The sequence below is a fragment of the Stenella coeruleoalba genome (assembly GCF_951394435.1).
Source record: "Stenella coeruleoalba genome assembly, chromosome: 1".
Classification (NCBI taxonomy): domain Eukaryota; kingdom Metazoa; phylum Chordata; class Mammalia; order Artiodactyla; family Delphinidae; genus Stenella; species Stenella coeruleoalba.
In genome coordinates, this window is record NC_137169.1 from 180,881,841 (window position 1) to 180,909,135 (window position 27,295).

A 27,295-nucleotide genomic window follows, 5' to 3' on the forward strand; every position below is an offset into this window, starting at 1 on the left:
TTTTAATTACAAAGTATATCTTTGCTTTTGGAAGCAAATAATTTAACTGACAGTAAGTAGTTTTGTGACATCTACTTGCATAACTGTGAATTTCCCTTGTAACTTGGATTAACAGCTGTATAGTTTTCATATGTTTTTAGCTGAGCTCCTCATTGTCACCAGCAAGAACATTAAGAATTTTTTTATCATCTTATTTTCCCCATGATGAATAAAGAGTATTGTTCCTAACTCAGTTTTAGTTACTATCTTGAAATTTTCTTCTTGCCCTTGCCATTTTTTGGTGGCTTTATTTGTGTAACTTATTTGAAATAATTTGAAGTTATTTATTTGACATTTATTTGAAATAATTGATGACTCTCATATTTATAGGTTGCCATTTTTTCACTTTTCTCCTTAAATTATGTCTATGAAGTGGGTTGGGCTAATCCAGGATTTCCTCACTCTTCAGTTGTAGAATGTGATGTGCCTAAGGAGCATAGCATGGTGGTTCAGTGTAGACTCTAGAACCTGACTCCATGGCTTTGAATCCTAACTCTGCTATTGACTAACTTTGTTAACTTGGGCCAAATGTATAATCTGTCCGTGACTGAGTTTCCTCACTTGAGAAATGGGAATGATAATAGTGTCTACCTGAGTTATGAAGTTTAAATTACTTAGCTCAGTGCCTACAGCATGGTAAATGCTCAATAAATGATAGCTGTTAATACTGCTGTTGTCATTACCATCTGTGGATTGTGGCTAACTCAGAGATAAGCAGTAGAATAGCACCAGAATCAAGAGAACCCAGCCCAGGCAGTGCTTTCTAATATTCTCTTCTAATCATGTTACTTTATACACACATAGAAACACACACACACACACACACACACACACATTTTAAAAAGCAGAATTAAAGGGATTTATTTTTTCAGATTGCTTCTGTTGTGGTTGTATATGCAATAATAAATTTCCTTAGTGAATAAGATTAAGATCTGAAATAAAATAAATTTCAAACTCTGCAGTTATTATTAATAAAATACTATTTAAAACCTGTAATTTCAATACCTTCAACAATCTGATGAGTACTATTTTTAAACATGTATTTGAAATGCAATGTTCTCTCACTATATACACTGATATATCAATATCATCGTTCCAGCCTGCAGTCAAAGAAGTCTGAATTATAACACCATAAAATAATCATATCTAGAAATAGTTCTGTTCTATCAACCTCTAAATGTGCAACTTCATAATTTTATTAATGTTTATACAGATAATAGGGAATTGGGTTTCATTAGTGGAAGGAACACAGATTTTTTTTTAACATCTTTATTGGAGTATAATTGCTTTAATGTTGTGTTAGTTTCTGCTGTATAACAAAGTGAATCAGCCATATGCATACATATATCTCCATATACCCTCCCTCTTGCGTCTCCCTCCCACCTGCCCTATCCCACCCCTCTACGTGGTCACAAAGCACCCAGCTGATCTCCCTGTGCTATGCAGCTGTTTCCCACTTGCTATCTGTTTTACATTTGGTAGTGTATATATGTCAATGTTACTCTCTCACTTTGACCCAGCTTACCCTTCCCCCTCCTCATGTCCTCAAGTCCATTCTCTATGTTTGCATCTTTATTCCTGTCCTGCCCCTAGGTTCATTAGAACCTTTTTTTTTGTTTTTTAGATTCCATATATATGTGTTAGCATACGGTATTTGTTTTTCTCTTTCTGACTTACTTCATTCTGTATGACAGACTCTAGGTCCATCCACCTCACTACAAATAACTCAGTTTCATTTCTTGAGTAATATTGTATATATTGCCACATCTTTGCCACATTGCCACATCTATTGCCACATTGTATATATGTGCCACATCTTCTTTATCCATTCATCTGTCGATGGACACTTAGGTTGCTTCCATGTCCTGGCTATTGTAAATAGTGCTGCAGTGAACATTGTGGTACACGTCTCTTTTTGAATTATGGTTTTCTCAGGGTATATGCCCAGTAGTGGGATTGCTGGGTCTTATGGTAGTTCTATTTTTAGTTTTTTAAGAAACCTCCATACTGTTCTCCATAGTGGCTGTATCAATTTACATTTCTACCAACAGTGCAAGAGGGTTCCCTTTTCTCCAGATCCTCTCCAGCCTTTATTGTTTCTAGATTTTTTGATGATGGCCATTCTGACCGAGGAACACAGATTTTTGAATGCATGACATTTCTTCATTTTTAGCCCTGTTAGTCCCTGGTTAGAGTATACTGAAAATAGCGTGTGATCCTGTCATACCAGTTCATGACTCTGTGCAAGGAAAGTGAGCATTGGTTACATTTCATCAAAAGAAATTCATTACAAGATTGTGTTAATTCTTTAATTTGTAGTATAAGTGCTTTGAAGGGTCTTTCTTACATAAGTCTTACTATAGGAATGGTTAAGATCACTGAATATCTATTATTATGTATTGCTTTATAAAAAAAGACTACTGTGAAGACAGTTGCATCTCACTTATTACATTTTTGAAAGCATAAGTTTGTATGTTATTGATGAATTTTATTCATAGAGGGTAAAATTTATTGAACATCTACCGTTTTTTGGCATTGTACTGAGAAATTAACCCACTTAACTAAATCTTATACCTCTCTGAAGTATCTTACTCATTTAGCAGATGGAGAAGCTAGCAGCCAAATAAGATCAATAACTTGCCCAGAGTCATTTAGCTGCTAACAAGTGAAATTCAAACCCACTCTGTACTCTTAAGAGTGCCTCTCATATTATAACCTTTGTGATTATTTGAGTACTAAAGTGAATAATGATTTTGTATATTTATGTAAAGAGACACACTGAAATTAGTATACTTAATTGCTTAAATTTCATTAGGGTAGACAAAAATATAAACATTTCTATAGTAGAAATAGGGAAGAATTTTTAAAAATGTAAAAAACTGTTGATCTATCATGGTTGATGTAGAAGTTATATCATTTTCAGGTGTTAATAGTCTTCATAAGCTAATTTATTTAAAGAAGGGAGGGAGTTAAGAGTGACGTGATAAGATAGATATGGTAAGATGGAACTCTTAGAAAGAAAAGCTAGTCGGGACTTCTAGAGGTTTTTCTAGAGTTAGGTAGGAAAATGCACAGAGAATATATATAATCAAATAGAAAGAACCAATGGAGAAAGTAGATTCTGTTCCACTAGGGCAGAGGTAATTAGAATATAGATTTTGGGTTATGAAAGAAAGATTATTGGTATTTTACCATTTCTTCCATTCCTTTGATAGTTTTCTTTCACGTGAGGTGATTATCATAACATTTTGGAGCTTGAAGGGACTCTAGATATAGCTAGAGATAGCTAGTCTCCACTCATCTTACTTTTCAGTTAAGGAAACAGTTATTATAAGGTATTTGTCCAAGGGCACTAGCTCTAGTGTCATAACAGGATCTGTTAACCATAGCTTTTGATTGCATGCTTGTGCTCTTTTCCCAATATTCTAAGTCCTCTTTTCCTTAGAGTTCAAACATATTAACCTATCTGAAAATGAAATTGTAGGAAATACTTCTGTATATACACCTATCTTATGATTATTCCCTACTGACATTCTTTCAAGGTGGGTATATTTAAGGTGGTGGGATGAAGGGGTAAGTTGTTTAAATATTTACTAATTTTTTTGTTTATGGGATATGTATTTATTTGATGTCTAATTAAATTATTGGTAATAAATATTTGCTTAGAAATTAGAAATATTGGATTTATATATGATATATTTTAGATTTACTTTTTCTGTTGCTAAGAGAATGTAAAAACTGAAATCACATTTTTCTTTCTTCATTTTGCAGTAGTATTATTGATTCCACAGAATACAGCCAACCTCCAGGTTTCAGTGGCAGTTCTCAGGTAAATGATACATCTAACAGTACGTTACAGTGGTACCATAAATATAATCACCTGAGTTGTAAAATCACAGATGAGTTTACTGGAATGTTCTGTCATAAAGACAGCTGTTTTGAATGCTGTGGCATTGATTAGGACTTGAATAGCTCTGATACATAATCAGATATATATTTGCTCATCACTGAGTTTAAATTTTTTTTTAATATACTGGTAACATCAGACCTTGAGAGGAAGGAAATACTATAAGAGGAAATTATGAGTAATCAGGGCATTGTTTCTCTCAGATAAGAAAGTTGTAATTTATTGATGAATTACCCATTATTATGTTGAAACATGTAGCTTTTCTGTGGAAAGTAAACTACAGGCTTGAGTAAAATAGACTCTGGCTTCTCCTTTTCTTTAATTAATTGTATGATTATTTTGATTTTTACTGTCTTCATCTCTGACTTGGGGATGTTGATATTTGTCAAATATAGTTTTGAGGCCAGACTTTTTTTTTTTTTAAACTTTTCACATTGAAATAACTTCAGACTTAGAAGTTACAAGAATGGTAAAAAATAATTCCTTTATATTCTGTATGCAGATTATCCAGATGTTAACATTTGATCACATTTGCTTTATCATTCTCATTCTGTCTCTCTTTTATATATACACACATAAAATTTTTTCTTTGGATGTTTGAGCAGGGTTCAGACATAATGTTCCTTTATCTCTAAATACCCCAGTGTATATTTCCTTAAAAACAAGGATATTGTGCTATGTAATCACAGTATAACTTTAAAATTCAAGAAGTTAGTGTTGATATGGTGCTATTATCTAATCCCTATATCTTACTCAGATTTTACAAATTGTCCTTCCACTATCCTTTATAATATCCTGTTTTCCTTAAAAGGAAAAAAAACATAAGGCATTCAAATGAGGCATGTTCATTTGTATGTTCATTTTATGTAATAGTGCAGTTATTTTTATCAAAGTGGAAAGAAAATTCTTTCGGATCATACAGCTTTTATTTGTGTTTTTCTTTCCCCACTACTTAAATAACTGCCTCTATTACTTTTATGATTAGTTTGTATAACTACTCTGTATATCCTGTGTTATCTTCAACTGCATGCTTGGATTTGGCCTGTTGTTTTTTTATAGTAAGTTTATAGATTGGTTTGTATCTGTTTCTGAACAGCCATGAAAACACCAGATCTAGGTGTTTTTTTTTTTTTCTTTTTTTTCGGTACACGGGCCTCTCACTGTTGTGGCCTCTCCCGTTGCGGAGCACAGGCTCCGGATGCGCAGGCTCAGCGGCCATGGCTCACGGGCCCAGCTGCTCCGCGGCATGTGGGATCTTCCCGGACTGGGGCACGAACCCGTGTCCCCTGCATCAGCAGGCGGACTCTCAACCACTGCGCCACCAGGGAAGCCCTAGGTGTTTTTTTAATAAGACAATGGGATATATCAGGAGAAATTTTTAAGAATTAAATTGAAAAAAAAGAAAAGAAAAAAAAGAATTAAATTGAAACATCCTTAAGAACTTGAACAGGAAAAGCAGTCTCTGAATCTGGAAACAAGCTTGGCATTCACAGCTGGGCCTTGATGTTCTCCTTTTAAACATAATCTCACAGAACATCAACATCAGACATAGTCACTCTGGGACGGTGATGAAATGAAGCAAAAACCGAGATCACTTCATAAATTTATTAAGCACATACAAAAAGAAGTCACTGTGTAAGCCACATAAAATACCAAACACACTTCCATCATGGCTAATATGAGCAGTTGCTGTTTCTTTACTAATTACAACTTTAGTCTCACTGTAATTTTCTGTTTGTCTAGGTAAGATATATTAAGGTACTCAATCACAGAATTATCCCCACTTCTTGATAGTGTCCAATCTAGAGCAAAGCCTTACTTCCTTGAACCCTCCCCCAAATCACTTAACATGGGCCTATATCCTATAAGTAGTTTGTAACATCCTCTTACCTTAACCTGTAGTGTGCTGTATTCTTTGTTGCAATGAGCAATAATAAAATTTGTTCAACTACAGGTGTGTTCCTATTGGTCTTTGGCTGCAGGGCTTTGACAAAGTCTACATAGAGGAACAGAGAAGATTTTCTACTATTGCCATTTATAGAACATTGATTTGGAATTTCTAGCAAATTCCATAAGCTAGAAATAATAGAAATTGAATAGAAAAAAAAAGCAATCAGAATAGTTGTTTTTTTTTAAATTTTTACTGTTTGCATATAATAAAGGAGACTTCTGGTTTGAGATTGTACACTAAGCCAATGTAATCCCTCCAACCTCCACCCACTAGAAATCCCATTGACATATTGCTATTCTCACACTGAAAACTTAAAAAGAATTTGTAAAGATAAAAAGAATACTTAGGAAGTCCACCTAACATATGAGTCACTGTATGCAGAGTAAAAGTGTGCTTTTGGATGAAGTAGTCTGGGTCTCTCAGGAGACTACAACCTTATTATCTGCTGTAGGACAGGGAAGTTGCTGAGGAGGAAAACCTACTAGTGCTTATGGGACAGAACTAATATGACATATTGTGCCGAAATCCTTAGGCTTCATTTCTAGGTATACTCTTTAGAAGAGACAGACTTAAAACAGATTGACACAGAAAGACTTGAAAACAAAGGAGTAGTTGAGGATAAGCCTGGCAAATATAAGAATGGTAAGGAATACAACAAAAACAAACAAACAACAAAAAAGGAAAGAAGAGTAGACCAAAGTAGAACTCAAGGAAAAAATCATAGAAGACAGATACAGGTTTTCACATAATGAAAGGTATAATCCCACAAAATAGTAATTTGTGTGACATAATCTAAAGCATTGGTATTTATATAAAGCAAAACCTATTAGAAATTTTCAAAAATTGATTAAAAGTTAAACATGGTAAGAGATTTTAAGGTATAGTCATCCTTCAGTATCCATGGGGGATTGGTTCCAGGAACCCCTGCAGGTACCAAAATCCAAGGTTGCTCAAATCCTTGGATAAATTGGTGTATATTTGCATATAACCTGAGTATCACATCCGCCTATATACTTTGTCATCTCTGGATTACTTGTAATAACTAATATAATGTAAATGCTATATAAAAAGTTTTAAATACAATGTGAATACTGTGTAAATAGTTGCCAGTGCAGCTGCAAATTCGTTTTGCTTTTTGGAACTTCCTGGAATTTCTTCTTCTTTTTTGGGGGGAGGGTGGCGTGTGAATTTTTTTTGTCTGCATTTGATTGAATTTGTAGATGCAGAACGTGTGGATATGGAGGGCCTACTGTATAATTCAAGAAGTAATTGAAGTAGAAACAAAAGTATTTAGGTAACATTTATTTTGCATTTACTATTCATGGATATTGCTCAATGTACTTTACATGTATTAACTACTTTAATTCTTAGAATTTCCCTATGAGATAAGTACTATTACTATTATTTCCTATTTTATTGAGGAGGAAACTAGGGCAAAGAGAAGTTGAGGAGGTTGCCCAAGGTAATATAGCAGAGATTTTAACTCAGGCATTATGGCTTCAGGGCAGGTGCTTTTAAATATTAATTTATTCAACCAAAAGTTTTTTTGAATACCTCCTATTTACCAGACACTATTATAGGCTCTGGTTATTGAACAAAAACAAAACAGACAAAAATTTATGTTGTAGCCAAACTTACAGTCTAGTTGGAGTGATACTAATAGTAATAAGAATAGATTACCTTTGAACAAAGAGGAGGTGAGGGAGCAAGCTATGTGAATATCTCCGGGAAGATCTAGGCTGAGTGAAAATAAGTACATGAGCCTTAAGGTACAAGAATGCCAGACACAGTCCAGAAGTCCAATATGACTGGAGAGGAATGAGGAAGGAGGAGAAAAATAGAAATGAGGTAAGAACCATGACAGAGGCCACTTTGGTGCATGATTTTCTTATGTCATTATAAAGACATGGGATTTTTTCTTTGTTTGAGATGAGTCAAACTTGGTTTAATAGCTACTTGTCTCACTTTATACTTTGCATCAAGGGATATACATTATTTATAGTAATCTTAGAGCATTTAGAAAACTGGATTGATTCTGAAACAATAAATTGTACCATCTACATTCTCTGAATCAGAACCTCAAATAAATAACTACTTAGACAATCTGGAAGAGAGAAAACTAAATACTTCTCTTAATACCTTTGTGTCAAAGAGTATACAGACGTTGCTACAAAACAATTCAGAAAATAATGCTAATGAAAATATTATATATCAAAATTTATGAAATTTTGGTCAGAATTTTCCTAAAAAATTGTATCATTAAATGAATTCATTTTTAGATGCAAATAAAAATAAATGAACTAGGCATTGAACTCAAGACACTGGGAAAAACTTAAGGTGGCAAATGTAGAGAGAAATAAAAAAGATCCTGTATGTTACAATATATAATTGAAATTGGCTATTATAATATTGAGTAGATTAAAATAACTTAGTGCTGATGCATATTAGTAAAAATAGCAGTCTTAATAAAATGTATAAATTTCAAGGAAAATAAAAAATATTAAAATAGGTTAAAGCAATTGTTAAACATTTTGAATAGACCAATAACCATAACTTAATGTGATTCCAGTTAAAAATCCTCAATATTTTTTAAAGGTCAGTAGAGAGTGTGACCAATTGACTTTAATGGTTATTTATAGAATGAATGCTATAATTATTTATAGAATTTATTTATAGAATGCTGTGGAGGTATAATAATTACAAGGGCATTTACCCATTAAGTTATTATAATGTATTCTAAGACTGCTGTAACAAAACGGGCACAATAAAAAATGTAAAATCTAACAGGAAGGTAATGAAGAGTTTACCCTATGATGAAGGTGGATATGCAGATCAGTGGTGAAAGGGAAGACTTTTTTCTTGAATTTTAGTTTATTTTTTTATAGAGCAGGTTCTCACTAGTTATCCATTTTATCCATTATACATGTTAGTGTATATATGTCAATTGCAATCTCCCACTTCATCCCACCACCACCACCCACCCACCCCCGCTGGCACGTTCCCACCTTGGTATCCATACGTTTGTTCTCCTCATCTGTGTATCTATTTCTGCCCTGCAAACCAGTTCATCTGTACCATTTTTCTAGTTTCCACTAATATGCATTAATACATGATTTTTTTTCTCCTTCTGACTTACTTCACTCTGTATGACAGTCTCTAGATCCATCCACATCTCAACAAATGACCCAATTTCGTTCCTTTTTATGGCTGAGTAATATTCCATTGTATATATATACTACATCTTCTTTATCCATTTGTCTGTCAATGGGCATTTAGGTTGCTTCCATGTCCTGGCTGTTGTAAATAGTGCTGCAATGAACATTGGGATGCATGTGTCTTTTTGAATTATGGTTTTCTCTGGATGTATGCCCAGTAGTGGGATTGCTGGATTATATGGTAATTCTATTTTTAGTTTTCTAAGGAACCTCCGTACTGTTCTCCATAGTGGCTGTATCAGTTTACATCCCACCTTGCAACAGTGCAAGAGGGTTCCCTTTTCTCCACACCCTCTCCAGCATTTGTTCTTTGTACATTTTCTGATGATGCTCATTCTAACTAGTGTGAGGTGATACCTCATTGTAGTTTTGATTTGCATTTCTCTAACAATTAGTGATGTTCAGCAGCTTTTCATGTGCTTCTTGGCCATCTGTATGTCTTCTTTGGAGAAATGTCTATTTTGGTCTTCTGCCCATTTTTGGATTGGGTTGTTTGTTTTTTTAATATTCAGCTGCATGAGCTGTTTATATATTTTGGAGATTAATCCTTTGTTGATTCATTTGCAAATATTTTCTCCCATTCTGAGGGTTGTCTTCGCATCTTGTTTATAGTTTGCTTTGCAAAAGCTTGTAAGTTTCATTAGGTCCCATTTATTTAATTTTGTTTTTATTTCCATTACTCTAGGAGGTGGATCAAAAAAGATCTTTCTGTGATTTATGTCGGAGTGTTCTTCCTATGTTTTCCTCTAAGAGTTTTATAGTGTCTGGTCTTACATTTAGGTCTCTAATCCATTTTAAGTTTATTTTTGTGTATGGTGTTAGGGAGTGTTCTAATTTCATTCTATTCCATGTAGCTGTCCAGTTTTCCCAGCACCACTTTTTGAAGAGACTGTCTTTTCTCCATTGTATATCCTTGCCTCGTTTGTCATGGATTAGGTGACCATAGGTGCATGGGTTTATCTCTGGGCTTTCTATCCTGTTCCATTGATCTATATTTATGAGTTTGTGCCAATACCGTATTGTCTTGATTACTGTAGCTTTGTAGTATAGTCTGAAGTCAGCGAGTCTGATTCCTCTAGCTCCGTTTTTTTCCCTCAAGACCGCTTTGGCTATTCGGGGTCTTTTGTGTCTCCTTACAAATTTTAAGATTTTTTTGTTCTAGTTCTGTAAAAAATGCCATTGGTAATTTGATAGGGATTGCATTGAATCTGTAGATTAGGTAGTATAGTCATTTTCACAATAGTGATTCTTCCAATCCAAGAACATGGTATATCTCGCCATCTGTTTGTGTCATATTTAATTTCTTTCATCACTGTCTTATAGTTTTCTGCATACAGGTCTTTTGTCTCCCTAGGTAGATTTATTCCTAGGTATTTTATTCTTTTAGTTCCAATGGTAAATGGGAGTGTTTCCTTAATTTCTATTTCTGATCTTTCATCATTAGTGTATAGGAATGGTAGAGATTTCTGTGCATTAATTTTGTATCCTGCAACTTTACCAAATTCATTGATTAGCTCTAGTAGTTTTCTGGTGGCATCTTTAGGATTCTCTATGTTTAGTATCATGTTGTCTGCAAGCAGTGACAGTTTTACTTTTTCTTTTCCAATTTGTATTCCTTTTATTTCTTTTTCTTCTCTAATTGCCATGGCTAGGACTTCCAAAACTACGTTGAATAACAGTGGTGAGAGTGGACATCCTTGTCTTGTTCCTGATCTTAAAGGAAAATGCTTTCAGTTTTTCACCATTGAGAATGATGTTTGCTGTGGGTTTTTCATATATGGCCTTTATTTTGTTGAGGTAGGTTCCCTCTGTGCCCACTTTCTGAAGAGTTTTGTTCATAAATGGGTGTTGAATTTTGTGAAAAGCTTTTTCTGCATCTATTGAGATGATCATATGGTATTTATTCCTTAATTGTTAATGTGGTATATCACATTGATCGATTTGCATATATTGAAGAATCCTTGCATCCCTGGGATAAATCCCACTTGATCATGGTGTATGATCCTTTTAATGTGTTGTTGGATTCTGTTTGCTTGTATTTTGTTGAGGATTTTTGCATCTACATTCATGAGTGATATTAGTGTGTAATTTTCTTTTTTTGTAGTATCTTTGATTTTGAAATCAGGGTGATGGTGGCCTCATAGAATGAGTTTGGGAGTGTTCCTTCCTCTGCAGTTTTTTGGAAGAGTTTGAGAAGGATGGGTATTAGCTCTTCTCTAAATGTTTGATAGATTTCACCTGTGAAGCCATCTGGTCCTGGACTTTTGTTTGTTTGAAGATATTTAATCACAGTTTCAATTTGATTACTTGTGATTTGTCTGTTCATATTTTCTATTTCTTCCTGGTTCAGTCTTGGAAGGTTATACCTTTCTAAGAATTTTTCCATTTCTTTCAGGTTGTCCATTTTATTGCCATAGAGTTGCTTGTAGTAGTCTCTTAGGATGCTTTGTATTTCTGCAGTGTCTGTTGTAACGTCTCCTTTTACATTTCTAATTTTATTGATTTGAGTCCTCCCCCTCTTTTTCTTGATGAGTCTGGCTAATGGTTTATCAATTTTTTTTATCTTCTCAAAGAACCAGGTTTTACTTCTATTGATCTTTGCTATTGTTTTCTTTGTTTCTATTTCATTTATTTCTGCTCTGATCTTTATGATTTCTTTCCTTCTACTAACGTTGTGTTTTGTTTGTTCTTTCTCTAGTTCCTTTAGGTGTAAGGTTAGATTGTTTATTTGAGACTTCTTGTTTCTTGAGATCGGCTTGTATTGCTATAAACTTCCCTCTTAGAACTGCTTTTGCTGCATCCCATAGGTTTTGGATTGGCCTGTTTCATTGTCATTTGTCTCTAGGTATTTTCTGATTTCCTCTTTGATTTCTTCAGTGATCTCTTGGTTATTTGGTAAAGTATTGTTTAGCCTCCATGTGTTTTTGTTTTTTATGTTTTTCTCCTGTAATTGATTTCTAATTTCACATTGTTGTGGTCAGGAAAGATGCTTCGTATTATTTCAGTTTTCTTATATTTACTGAGGCTTCATTTGATGTGATCTGTCCTGGAGAATGTCCCATGCGCACTTAAGAAGAATGTGTAATCTGCTGTTTTTGGATGGAATGTCCTATAAATATCAGTTAAATCTATCTGGTCTGTTGTGTTATTTAAAGCTTGTGTTTCCTTATTAATTTTCTGTTTGGATGATCTGTCGTTTGGTGTGAGGTGTTAAAGTCCCCCACTATTATTGTGTTACTGTCTATTTCCTCTTCTGGAGCTCTTAGCAGTTGCCTTATGTATTGAGGTGCTCCTATGCTGGGTGCATATATATTTATAATTGTTATATCTTCTGTTTAGATTGATCCCTTGATCATTATGTTGTGTTTCCTTGTGTCTTGTAACGTTCTTTATTTTAAAGTCTATTTTATCTGATATGAGTATTGCTACTTCAGCTTTTTTTTGATTTCCATTCGCATGGAATATCTTTTTCCATCCCCTCACTTTCAGCCTGTATGTGTCCCTAGGTCTGAAGTGAGTTTCTTGTAGACAGCATATATATGGGTCTTGTTTTTGTATCCATTCAGGAAGCCTGTGTCTTTTGGTTGGAACTTTTAATCCATTCACATCTAAGGTAATTATTGATATGTACGTTCTTATTACCATTTTCTTAACTGTTTTGTGTTTTGTTTTTGTAGGTCCTTTTCTTCTCTTGTGTTTCCCACTTAGAGAAGTTCCTTTAGCATGTGTTGTAGAGCTGATTTGGTGGTGGTGAATTCTCTTAGCTTTTGCTTATATGTAAAGCTTTTGATTTGTCTGTGGAATCTGAATGAGATCCTTGCCGGGTAGAGTAATCTTGGTTGTATGTTCTTCCCTTTCATCTCTTTAAATATGTCATGCCATTCCCTTCTGGCTTGTAGAGTTTCTGCTGAGAAATCAGCTGTTAACCTTATTGGAGTTCCCTTGTATGTTGTTTGTTGGTTTTCCCTTGCTGCTTTCAGTAATTTTTCTTTGTCTTTAATTTTTGTCAATTTGATTACTATGTGTCTCGGTGTGTTTCTCTGTGGGTTTATCCTGTATGGGACTCTCTGCACTTCCTGGACTTGGGTGGCTATTTCCTTTCCCATGTTAGGGAAGTTTTCAACTATGATCTCTTCAAATATTTTCTCAGGTTCTTTCTCTCTCTCTTCTTCTTTTGGGACCCCTATAATGCAAATGTTGTTGTGTTTAATGTTCTCCCAGAGGTCTCTTCAGCTGTCTTCATTTCCTTTCATTCTTTTTTCTTTATTCTGTTCCATGGCAGTGAGTTCCACCATTCTGTCTTCCAGGTCACTTTTCCATTTTTCTACCTCAGTTATTGTGCTATTGATTCCTTCTAGTGTAGTTTTCATTTCAGTTATTGTTCATGTTTGTTTGTTTGTTCTTTAATTCTTCTAGGTCTTTGTTAACCATTTCTTTCATCTTCTCAAAATTTGCCTTCATTCTTTTTCCGAGGTCCTGGATCATCTTCAGTATCATTATTCTGAACTATTTTTCTGGAAGGTTGCCTATCTCCACTTCATTTAGTTGTTTTTCTGGGGTTTTATCTTGTTCCTTCATCTGGTACATAGCCCTCTGACTTTTCATCTCATCTGTCTTTCTCTGAATGTGTTGTTAGTTCCACAGGCTGCAGGATTGTAGTTCTTCTTGCTTCTGCTCTCTGCCCTTTGGTGGATGAAGCTATCTAAGATGCTTGAGCAAGTTTCCTGATGCGAGGGACTGGTGGTGGGTAGAGCCGGCTGTTTCTCTGGTGGGCAGAGCTCAGTGAAAATTTAATCCACTTGTCTGCTGATGAGTCGGACTGGATTCCCTCCCTGTTGGTTGTTTGGCCTGAGGTGACCCAACACTGGAGCCTACCCACACTCTTTAGTGGGGCTAATCGTGACTCTGGGAGGGCTCATGCCAAGGAGTACTTCCCAGCACTTCTGCTGCCAGTCTCCTTGTCCTCCTGGTGAGACACATCCACCCCCCGCCTCTGCAGGAGACCCTCCAACACCAGCAGGTAGGTCTATTCAGTCTCGTATGCAGTCATTGTTCCTTCCCTTGGGTCCCGATGTGCACACTACTTTGTGTGTGCCCTCCAAGAGTGGAGTCTCTTGTTTGCCCCAGTCCTGTCGAAGTCCTGCAAACAAATCCCGCTAGCCTTCAAAGTCTGATTCTCTAGGAATTCCTCCTCCCGTTTCTGGGTCTCCAGGTTGGGAAGCCTGACATGGGGCTCAGAACCTTCACTCCAGTGGGTAGACTTCTGTGGTATAAGTGTTCTCCAGTTTGTGAGTCACCCACCCAGCAGTTATGGGGTTTGATTTTATTGTGATTGCACCCCTCCTAGCATCTCATTGTGGCTTCTCCTTTGTCTTTGGATGTGGGGTATGTTTTTTGGTGAGTTCCAGTGTCTTCTTGTCGATGATTGTTCAACAGTTAGTTGTGATTCCAGTGCTCTCGCAAGAGGGAGTCAAAAGCGAAGATTAAGTAAATTATGCAGTGTTAGCCAGGAAACATTTGAAGGAAATTTAGCTTTCTGTTTTATCTGTTACTGTAAGAGTCCAGATCAGCTAAATAATGATTTAAATAATAATAGAACTGTAGAAAAAAAGAGGGCTGTATATAAGAAAGCACCATAAACAAGCTTTTAAACCCAAACTGGGAAAGGTTTTGTCAGTTGCTTCACATTGCTTCAAAATGAAAAAAGTTTCTTAAACCAATTTCATTCTTTTGATGAAGGCTCCAAAAATATTTTTTAAAAAAAGATAAAGAACATGGGGGAAAAAGGCAAATTCAGATGGTCAGCTCATATATGAAATAATACTCAACTTTCTAAATAATAAAAGCACAATATGAAGTAGTGTAAGGTACCAAAGAAGTCACCTAATAGTGGCTAAGGATGTTTCAAAATGGGAAAGCTTCTTGCTTGCTGTGTGCATGTACATGTAGTGTTGAGGATGGGATGGGGGACTGAGAGAGGGGGAAAAGGGGAGGGGGGAGAGAGTTGGTTGTCTTACAGGAAGACTATTTGGCGATATATACATATGAGAAATGCTAAAAATGTGTGATTTGGTAGTGATAAACATAGGAATTTTTTATAAGAAATGATTCAAAGTACTATGTAAAGATTATATACCAGTATTATTTATAAAAGCAAAAATTCTAGAAAAATAAATATGCCCAATCATAGTAGAATAGCTATAGAAACTATGGTATAGCTATTGGGTATATTATTTTACTACTCTTAAAAATAATGTTTATAGTTGTAATTGAACTGAAAAAAATGTTAACAATATAATGTAGGTGAAGCCAGAAACAATTTTTTTATACCACTGAAGTTTTATAATTGCCTGTTCATTTTGCTTTAGAATTTTTATATAAGCTTAGTACAGTTAGTAAAATCAGGAAATTTAATGTTAATGCAATATTATTATTTGAGATAATATAGTTAAATTTTAGCAGTTTTGCCACTAATATTCTTTTATAGCAAAAGAAAAAAATTTTCCTTTTCCAATATGAATCCGGAATCACTGGTTACCTTTAGTTGTCATGTTTCTTCAGTCTCCTCTAAATTGTTATAGTTCCTTAGTTGTGCGTGATGTTGACGTTTTTGAATAAGTTATTAATTTTGTAGAACGTTCCTTAATATGAGTTTGTGTGATATTTCCTTATAACTAGATTCAGATTATCCATCTTTATCAGGAATACTACAGAACCGATGTGGTATCCTTTGTTAGTTTGTCATATCTCGAGCCATATTATATGAGTTTGCTCAGTACTGGTGATGTTAACTCTGATCACTTGATTAAGGTAGTGCCTGCCAGATTTGTCCTCTGTAAATTTACCATTTTCTCCCATTTGAGCATCTATTAATAAATCTTACTTGAAATAATTATTAATGTGTTTTGCCCAAATGATAATTTTTAATTCGTTTTTTCTTCCACATTTATTTTTTAAACTTTTTTATTGAAGTATAGTTAGTTTACAGTGTTGTGTTAGTTTCAAGTATACAGCAAAGTGAGTCACATATATATATATGTGCACTTTTTCAGATTCTTTTCCATTATAGGTTATTATAAGATATTGAGTATAGTTCCCTGTGCTATACAGTAGATCCTTGTCATTTACCTATTTTATATAGAGTAGTGTGTATATGTTAATCCTAAACTCCTAGTTTATCCACCCCCACTCTTGTGCTATCCCCTCTGGTAACCATAAGTTTGCTTTCTATGTCTGTGAGTCTATTTCTGTTTTGTAAATAAGTTCATTTGTATCATTTTTTTAGATGCCACATTTAAGTGATATCATACAGTATAAGCTTCCTCTGTCTAACTTGACTTAATGTGATAATCTGTAAGCCCATCCATGTTGCTGCAAATGGCATTATTTCATTTTTTTAAATAGCTGAGTAATACTTCCACATTTATTCGTTAGCATTTCTACTGAAAGGGAGGATCTTTCCCTCCCTCCCTCTTTGTTTGTTTATATGGTTATGGAATCATGGAATTTTAATTTTTTCTGTTAATCATTTTGAAACTGAAGTTGTTCCCTGTTTGTCTAGTTGGAACTCCTTCAAGCTGATTTTCATGTTCTTATCATTCTTTAAGTGACTTATTACATTCTTAGACAACAAGATATACCAGCATCATCTTGTACTTACCTTGCCCCAGTCCTGGAATCAGCCGTGTATCCAAGAAGCCCTGTTTTCTTTTTTTTCTTTTTGCGGTACGCGGGCCTCTCACTGTTGTGGCCTCTCCTGTTGCGGAGCACAGGCTCTGGACGCACAGGCTCAGTGGCCATGGCTCACGGGCCTAGGCGCTCCGCGGCATGTAGGATCTTCCTGGACCGGGGCACGAACCCGTGTCCCCTGCATTGGCAGGCAGACTCTCAACCACTGCGCCACCAGGGAAGCGCAAGATCTGGGTTTTAAGTGTGCTCATTGCACTTAGGGCATCATTGCTTGTAGGTCTTCTCGGTGGACAGAGCTAGGAAATATGTATATCTGTATATGTAACATATTATAATATGTATCCATTAATTATATATTATTCACCTTAAGTGTTTGATGAAAGGACTCACAGGAATCAAGCAGTTTATACTTCTGGAACATCATTATAGGCAGTGGATATAGTACAGCCAAGCAGAAGAAGGGTACTCATTGAAAGGGATATGAAGACTTCAGGCACAGTCTTCTTTGTCCTTCTACCACCGAGTCACAGAGGAATTGCTTTGTTTCCAGGTTCAGAACAATTGCTAGCTTGCATCTCAAGCACCTTAGTAATGGGAAATTCAAATTTGGCTTGAGGTCAGATCTCTTATTTTAACCTAGTCACATGGGCAGTGCATTCTAGTTATGTGACCAGCCATTAAGTTACAGGCTCCACTGAAATCAGGTGAATCATAAATTCACTTATTATTACTAAACAATGCTGACAGACTGATACAGTCTGCTCCCAAACAACTCACAGGCCCATGGTTATGGTATATCATTTATCTTCATTTAGTACATTTTGTGGGCTTCCCTGGTGGCGCAGTGGTTAAGAATCCACCTGCCAATGCAGGGGACACGGGTTCGAGCCCTGGTCCAGGAAGATCCCACATGCCACGGAGCAACTAAGCCCGTGCGCCACAACTACTGAGCCTGTGTTCCAGAGCCCATGAGCCACAACTACTGAGCCTGCGTGCTGCAACTGCTGAAGCCCACGCTCCTAGGGCCCGTGCTCTGCAATAAGAGAAGCCACCGCAATGAGAAGTCTGTGCGCCGCAACGAAGAGTAGCCCCCACTCGCCGCAACTAGAGAAAGCCTGCATGTAGCAACGAAAGACCCAATGCAGCCAAAAATAAATAAATTTAAAAAAAAAGAATTGTTAAAAAAACCCACAACATTTTGTAATGTAGGTAAGAGTCAGCTGTTCTGGAGATAACCATGTGGGCAATACAGACTAGCTGAGATTAATCTATGCTATTCAGTTTATGAACATAATATTTATGTAATCATATATGTAAATAACATGTCTGTGTTTCTGCATCTGTCATAAAAGCTATGAGTTCATACTGATGAGCTCTCATTGCAGTTCACTATCACAGGGTTCGTTGTAGCTTTACATTGTACCCTTTCTATATCTCTATTTCTCTTTTCTGACAGAAACCTAGCTCTCATTATCAAAATAAATTTTACTTATTGTCATAGTCTTAGAAAAAATATATATATAAACTAGTATGGAAATTACTAAGAAAACAAATCTACTAACTAGTGATATTTAAATTTCTTTTTGTCTTTAGTCTGAGAGAATATAGTGTGAAAATATAGTGTGTTCAAAGTTTACTTTGTTTTGATTGTTAATTTTCATCAGTATAAACTGTGATATTTCTTTGAAATACAGTTAAATTCATTTGCTTCTGTTTGTGTTCCACCACCCCCCATTTTTATGACATACAGACTTTTTTGAATATATGAAATATTAACCTGATTCTAAAAGTCAGAGCTGTACAAAAAGTCATACTCAATAAATACCACCCGTCTAGCCCTTCTTCCAATTCCCATATCCTTTATCTTTTCCCACTACATTGTTTCTTACCCCCTGTTGGTAACCAGTTTTATTAGTCAGGTTTTCATGATACATATTCATATTCTCTCATTTCTTTTTTCTTACACAAAGGGTAGCTTTCCTAGTGATTCTCTTCTGCACTTTGCTTTTTTATTTTAACAATGTATCATGAAAACAAATCCACAGAAGTTCATAGAACTCTTCCTCATTGTTTTTATAGCTGCATAGGATTATTTAATCAATTAGTTACATAAAGACAGGTAATTTACATTATCTTGTAAATACAAGTAGTGCTGCAGTGATTAACTTGTGCAAATGTATTTTCATATTGTTGGACAATGTATCTTAAGTGTAAATTCCTAGACATGGGGTTTCTGGGTCAAAGATGTAGATGGATGAATGGATGGATGGATGGATGGACGGACGGACGGATGGAGAGAAAGACAGAGATTGATATTGCCAAATCATCCTCTTCCCCCAAAGAATTGTACCAATTTGCATTTTCCCCAGCAATATATGAATGTGCCTGTTTTCCTACAGTCTTTCTCAGAGGCTCTCTAAAAGAATGAGTTTTACTTTAAAATTTTTGCCAATCTTTTAGGTGAGAAATATATCTCAGAATAGTTTTATGTTTCTGTAATTATGAATGAAGCTGAACAACCATCATATGATTACTTGTATATTAATATACTTATTAGTGGATTATGTATTCATATTTCTGGCCTTTTTTTTTTTTTTTTTTTTTTTTTTTTTTTTTTTTTGCGGTACGTGGGCCTCTCACTGTTGTGGCCTCTCCCATTGCGGAGCACAGGCTCCGGACGTGCAGGTTCAGCGGCCGTGGCTCACGGGCCTAGCCGCTCTGCGGCATGTGGGATCTTCCCAGACCGGGGAACGAACCTGTGTCTCCTGCATCGGCAGGTGGACTCTTCAACCACTGCACCACCAGGGAAGCCCTGGCCTATTTTTTCTATAAAGTTTTTGATCTGTTTTGTTCAATTTTTAAGATTTGACGGTATATTAAGAATATTAGCCCTTTATCTGTGATAAATGTTGCCTATATTTTCTTCTGTTTTTCTTTGAAACTGTTCAAAATTTTTAAATTATTATTTAAAGTTACCAATCTTTTGTTACCTCTGGGTTTTGAGTCATAGTTCAAAATGTCTACCTGTAACTAGAATATAGAGAAATTTACCCATGTTTTCTTAAAATACTTGTCTCGTTTCATTTTTTACATTTAGATTCCTGTTCTGTTTGGAGTTTATTGTTGTGTATGTTTTGAGGTGTGGATCTAATTTTATCTTTATCCAAATGTCTAGTCAGTTGTCCCAGCCCACTTTTTAAAAATCTATCTTTGATCGAGAGTTGTGATATGCAGCCTTTCTCATATCAAAAATTCTGTGTGTAAAATGGATTTATTTCTGGTCTTTCTCTTCTATCTGCTGATGTGTTTCCCTTTTCACTATCACCTCTTTATGGTATGTTTTAATGTCTGATAGAACTAATTCCTCCAACCCCCCAGCACTTCTTTTTCAGTGTTTTACAGAATATTCTTTCCTGTTTGTTTTTTCACATGAACTTTATTATTTTTTTAAATTTATTTAATTTATTTTATTTTTGGCTGTGTTGGGTCTTCATTGTTGCACATGGGCTTTCTCTGGTTGCAGAGAGCGGGGGCTACTCTTCATTGTGGTGCGTGGGCTTCTCATCACGGTGGCTTCTCTTGTTGTGGAGCACGGGCTCTAGGTGCTCAGGCTTCAGTAGTTGTGGCTTGCAGGCTAAGTAGTTGTGGCTCGCGGGCTCTAGAGTGCAGGCTCAGTAGTTGTGGTGCACGGGCTTAGTTGCTCCGCGGCATGTGAGATCTTCCCAGACCAGAGCTTGAACCCGTGTCCCCTTCATTGGCAGGCGGATTCTTAACCACTGCGCCACCAGAGAAGCCCTCACATCAACTTTAGTATCAGTTTCTCTAACTGCATAAAAAAGCTTCTTGGTATCTTTATTAGAACTGCCTTTAACTTATAAATTACCTTACGAGGAATTGATATATTTATGATATTAAGTTGAGTCTAGGTTTTATTTATTTCTTCATAAGTTTATTCCTAAGTTTCTTTAGAGTTGTAAAAATAAATTTTTAAATTTTGAGATAACTGTAGATTCATATGCAGTTGTAAAAATTAATACAGAGAGAGCCCATGAAAATTCCCTGGTGGTCCAGTGGTTAGGACTCCATGCTTCCACTACTGGCAGCCTGGGTTCAATCCATCCCTGGTTGGGGAACTAAGATTGCACAAACTGTGTGGTACGGCCAAAACAAAACAAAAAGCATTAAAAAAGACAACAAACCAGAGAGAGCCCCTGTACCCTTTACCCTGTTACCATAATGGTAACACACGAACAATATTGAGCTTTCCAGTCCATGAATATGGTATATCTTTCCATCTATTTTGGTCCTTTAAAAATTTTTCCTGGCAGTGTTTGTGTTTGTAATATAGAGGTCTTCCATGCTTTCATTAAATTTCTAATTCTTTTTGATGCTATTATTGATACAATTATTTTAAAATTTTTATTTTCTACTTTGTTGTGAATGTATAAACGTAGAATTGATTTTTGTACGTTAGCCATATATTCTTATTAGCTTGCTAAATTTATTAATTTTCTTTCTAAATTTATTAATTCTAGTAGTTATGTAGATTCTCAGGAATTTCTATGTAAAATCATATGATCAGCAAGAAGATATTTTTACCTTTTCTAATCTTTGTGTGTTCTTTTCTGTTTCCCCTCACCTCTTCCCCCCTTCTCCTCTCCTTCTTCCCTCCTTCTCCTCTCCTTCTTCCCTCCCCTCCTCTCCTCTCGCCACATCTCCCTTCTCTTCTTTTTCTTCTTTTTCCCTCCCCTTTCCCCCTTATACTTCAACTTATATGTTAGCTCTACATTTTGGTAGATGCCCTTTATCAAGTTGAGGAAGTTTCCTTCTGTTCCTAATTTGTTGAGAAATTTTAACATGTATAGGTGTTGAATTTTGTCAGATGCTTTTTATGCATCTCTTGAAAATTTTTTTTAATTTAATTTATTTATTTATACAGCAGGTTCTTATTAGTCATCCATTTTATACACATCAGTGTATACATGTCAATCACAATCTCCCAATTCATCACAACCCCCGCTGCTTTCCCCCTTGGTGTCCATATGTTTTTTCTCTACATCTGTATCTCAATTTCTGCCCTGCAAACCAGGCAGAAGTTTTTATATGGATATCTCCTTTATTCTGCCCACTTGATGAATTGCGTTGATTGATTTTCTAATATGAAAACAACCCTGCATTCTTGGACTGAACTCCATTTAGTCATGATGAGTTATTCTTTTTACATGTTGTTGAAATTGATTTGCTGTTATTTTGTTGTGGGTGCTTGTTTTCATGAAGGCCCTTATTCCCCTTCTTCTTTCCTTCCCTTCCCCAGTGTCCTCGCTGGGTTTGGGTATTACAGCTATGCTGGTCTCAGAAGACAAATTGGGAAGTGTTTTCTGAAATAGTTTGTGTACAATTGATGTTATGTCTTCCTTGAATATTTGGTAGAATTTTCATGTAAAAGTATCTGGGCCCTCTCTTCTGATGTGTATGCTGGTTTTCAGTGTATTTATTGTCTTATTCTTGAACCCCATAAATTAGATATTATAATTAATGTATGTAAACAATATTTAAAATCACTTACTTGGTTACTAGTTTCCTTACTTCTCTTTCATTTTGTGTCTCAGACCTTCTGGTTTGTGTTGTTGAACTTTTCAATTACATGGTTTCAGAAATTTTTTAAGAAGTAGCTTATTGGTGATAATCCTTGTTTTCATTTACATGAAAAAATATTTTGCTCGTGTTGTTGCAGGACAGTTTTGTTGGAATCTGAATTTTAGGTTGGGGTTATTTTATTTCAACTTTTAAGGATAACCAAAGTTTACTTTGTTCTAACTTCTCTTATTGCTTTTGAGAAGTATTTTGCTTGTTTAATTGTTCCTGTTAGGTGAATTAACTTTTCTGTTTGTCTCATTTTAAAATCTTTCTGTTTTGTAAAAAAATATACTTTTGCTTCAGTGTGTCTAATTGCAGATTTCTTTTTTTTTTAAATTAACTTACTTTTATTTATTTTTGGCTGCGTTGGATCTTTGTTGCTGAGCGCGGGCTTTCTCTAGTTGGTGGCGAGCAGGTGCTACTCTTTGTTGCAGTGCGCAGGCTTCTCATCGTGGTGGCTTCTCGTTGTGGAGCATGGGCTCTAGGCGTGCAAGCTTCAGTAGATGTGGCACGTGGGCTCAGTTGTTATGGCTGTGGGCTCTAGAGCACAGTCTCAGTAGTTGTGGCGCAGGGGCTTAGTTGCTCTCTGGAATGTGGGATCTTCCCAGACCAGGGCTCGAACCCGTGTCCTCTGCATTGGCAGACACATTCTTCGCCACTGTACCACCAGAGACGCCTTGTGGATTTGTTTTTAATTATCCTTCTTGGTAGGAATAATTTCTATGTCTGTATTCATGTATGTTTTCAGTTCTGGAAAATTGTCAGCACCAACTCTTCAGATATGTCTTCTTCAGTCTGTTACTCTTTTCTGGGTCTCTGGGGGCCCATATTTTAAACCTTATTATTCTTTTTTTTTTTTTTAACGTTTCTTTTTTTTTGGATTTAATTTAATTTATTTTTTTATACAGCAGGTTCTCATTAGTTATCCATTTTATACATATTAGTGTATATATGTCAATCCCAAGCCCCCAGTTCATCACCCCCCGACTGCCCACCCCCGCCACTTTCCCACTTGGTATCCATACGTTTGTTCTCCTCATCTGTGTCTCAATTTCTGCCCTGCAAACCGGTCCATCCGTACCACTTTTTAGGTTCCACATATATGTGTTAGTATACGATATTTGTTTTTCTCTTTCTGACTTACTTTACTCCGTATGACAGTCTCTGGATCCATCCATGTCTCTATAAATGACCCAATTTCGTTCCTTTTTATGGCTGAGTAATATCCCATTGTATATATGTACCACATCTTCTTTATCCATTTGTCTGTTGATGGGCATTTAGGTTGCTTCCATGACCTGGCTATTGTAAATAGTGCTGCAATGAACATTGGGGTGCATGTGTCTTTTTGAATTATGGTTTTCTCTGAGTATATGCCTAGTAGTGGGATTGCTGGATCATATGGTTATTCTATTTTTAGTTTTTTAAGGAAACTCCATACTGTTCTCCATAGTGGCTGTATCAGTTTACATTCCCACCTTGCAACAGTGCAAGAGGGTTCCCTTTTCTCCACACCCTCTCCAGCATTTGTTGTTTGTAGATTTTCTGATGATGCCCATTCTAACTGGTGTGAGGTGATACCTCATTGTAGTTTTGATTTGCATTTCTCTAACAATTAGTGATGTTGAGCAGCTTTTCATGTGCTTCTTGACGATCTGTATGTCTTCCTTGGAGAAATGTCTATTTAGGTCTTCTGCCCATTTTTGGATTGGGTTGTTTGTTTTTTTAATATTGAGCTGCATGAGCTGTTTATATATTTTGGAGATTAATCCTTTGTCCATTAATTCGTTTGCAAATATTTTCTCCCATTCTGAGGGTTGTTTTCTCATGTTGTTTATAGTTTCCTTTGCTTTGCAAAAGCTTTTAAGTTTCATTAGGTCCCATTTGTGTCGGAGGTGGATCAAAAAAGATCGTGCTGTGATTTATGACAAACAGTGTTCTTCCTATGTTTTCCTCTAAGAGTTTTATAGTGTCTGGTCTTACATTTAGGTCTCTAATCCATTTTGAGTTTATTTTTGTGTATGGTGTTAGGGAGTGTTCTAATTTCATTCTGTTCCATGTAGCTGTCCAGTTTTCCCAGCACCACTTATTGAAGAGACTGTCTTTTCTCCATTGTATATCCTTGCCTCGTTTGTCATGGATTAGGTGACCATAGGTGCATGGGTTTATCTCTGGGCTTTCTATCCTGTTCCATTGATCTATATTTCTGTGTTTGTGCCAGTATCCTATTGTCTTGATTACTGTAGCTTTGTAATATAGTCTGAAGTCAGTGAGTCTGATTCCTCCAGCTCCGTTTTTTTCCCTCAGGACCGCTTTGCCTATTTGGGGTCTTTTGTGTCTTCATACAAATTTTAAGAGTTTTTGTTCTAGTTCTGTAAAAAATGCCATTGGTGATTTGATAGGGATTGCATTGAATCTATAGATTGCTTTAGGTAATATAGTCACTTTCACAATATTGATTCTTCCAATCCAAGAACATGGTATATCTCTCCATGTGTTTGTGTCATATTTAATTTCTTTCATCAGTGTCTTACAGTTTTCTGCATACAGATCTTTTATCTCCCTAGGTAGGTTTATCCCTAGGTATTTTATTCTTTTTGTTGCAGTGGTAAATGGGAGTGTTCCCTTAATTTCTCTTTCAGATTTTTCATCATTAGTGTATAGGAATGGTAGAGATTTCTGTGCATTAATTTTGTATCCTGCAACTTTACCAGATTCATTGATTAGCTCTAGTAGTTTTCTGCTAGCATATTTAGGATTCTCTATGTATAGTATCATGTTATTTGTAAACAGTGACAGTTTTACCTTTTCTTTTCCAATTTGTATTCCTTTTATTTGTTTCTTCTCTGATTGCTGTGGATAGGTCTTCCAAAACAATGTTGAATAATAGTGGTGAGAGTGGACATCCTTGTCTTGTTTCTGATCTTACAGGAAATGCTTTCAGTTTTTCACCATTGAGAATGATGTTTGCTGTGGGTTTATTTTATATGGCCTTTATTATGTTCAGGTAGGTTCCCTCTTTTCCCACTTTCTGGAGGGTTTTTTTTAATCATAAATGGGTGTTGAATTTTGTCAAAAGCTTTTTCTGCATCTATTGAGATGATCATGTGGTTTTTCTTCTTCAGTTTGTTAATATGGTGTATCACATTGGTTGATTTGCGTATATTGAAGAATCCTTGCATCCCTGGGATAAATCCCACTTGATTATGGCGTATGAGCCTTTTAATGTGTTGTTGTATTCTCTTTGCTAGTATTTGTTGAGGATTTTTGCATCTATATTCATCAGTGATATTGGTCTGTAATTTTCTGTTTTTGTAGTATCTTTGTCTGATTTTGGTGTCAGGGTGATGGTGGCCTCATAGAATGAGTTTGGGAGTGTTCCTTCCTCTGCATTTTTTTGGAAGAGTTTGAGAAGGATGGGTGTTAGCTCTTCTCTAAATATTTGATAGAATTACCCTGTGAAGCCATCTGGTCCTCGACTTTTGTTTCTTGGAAGATTTTTAATCTCAGTGTCAATTGATTACTTGTGATTGGTCTGTTCATATTTTCTATTTCTTCCTGGTTCAGTCTTAGAAGGTTATACCTTTCTAAGAATTTGTCCATTTCTTCCAGGTTGTCCATTTTATGGGCATAGAGTTGCCTGTAATAGTCTCTTAGGATGCTTTGCATTTCTGCAGTGTCTGGTGTAACTTCTCCTTTTTTCATTTCTAATTTTATGGATTTGAGTCCTCTCCCTCTTTCTTGAAGAGTCTGGCTAATGGTTTATCAATTTTTTTTATCTTCTCAAAGAACCAGCTTTTAGTTTTATTGATCTTTGCTCTTGTTTTCCTTGTTTCTATTTCCTTTATTTCTGCTCTGATCTTTATGATTTCTTTCCTTCTGCCAACCTTGGGTTTTGATTATTCTTCTTTCTGTAGTTCCTTTAGGTGTAAGGTTAGTTTATTTGTGATTTTTCTTGTTTCTTGAGGTTGGCTTGTATTGCTATAAACTTCCCTCTTAGAACTGCTTTTGCTGCATCCCATAGGTTTTGGATTGTCGTGGTTTCATTGTCATTTGTCTCTAGGTGTTTTTTGATTTCCTCTTTGATTTCTTCACTGATCTCTTGGTTATTTAGTAACATATTGTTGAGCCTCTATGTGTTTGTGTTTTTTACGTTTTTTACCCTGTAATTGATTTCTAATCTCGTAGCATTGTGGTCAGAAAAGATACTTGATATGATTTCAATTTTCTCAAATTTACTGAGCTTGATTTGTGACCCAAGATGTGTTCTATCCTGGTGAATGTTCTGTGTACACTTTAGAAGAAAGTGTAATCTGCTGTTTTTGGATGGAAAGAAATCAATTAAATATCTATATTATTAAATATTAAATATCAATTAAATCTGTGTGGTCTGTTGTGTCATTTAAAGCTTGTGTTTTGTTATTAATTTTCTGTTTGGATGATCTGTCATTTGGTGTAAGTGAGGTGTTAAAGTCCCCCACTCTTACTATTTTTTTTTTACATCTTTATTGGAGTATAATTGTTTTACAGTGGTGTGTTAGTTTCTGCTTTATAACAAAGTGAATCAGTTATACGTATATTCCCATATCTCTTCCCTCTTGCGTCTCCCTCCCTCCCACCCTCCCTATCCCACCCCTCCAGGCGGTCACAAAGCATGGAGCTGATCTCCCTGTGCTATGCGGCTGCTTCCCACTAGCTATCTACCTTACGTTTGGTAGTGTATATATGTCCATGCCTCTCTCTTGCTTTGTCACAGCTTACCCTTCCCCCTCCCCATATCCTCAAGTCCATTCTCTAGTACGTCTGTGTCTTTATTCCTGTTTTACCCCTAGGTTCTTCATGACATTTTTTTTTCTT

At 35.8% G+C, this 27,295-nt stretch overlaps 1 protein-coding gene across 5 annotated transcripts in view; it reads left to right on the top strand.

Moving 5' to 3' along the window:
• The window catches only part of COP1 (COP1 E3 ubiquitin ligase), a 273,591-nt gene that overhangs the window by 96,340 nt on the left and 149,956 nt on the right, over window positions 1-27,295 (top strand). For all 5 annotated transcript variants that reach the window (XM_079916606.1, XM_079916607.1, XM_079916608.1 and 2 more), the window contains one exon: window positions 3,811-3,868. In XM_079916606.1, coding sequence (XP_079772732.1) covers window positions 3,811-3,868 — 58 coding nt within the window. The remainder of the gene's footprint in view (window positions 1-3,810; window positions 3,869-27,295) is intronic.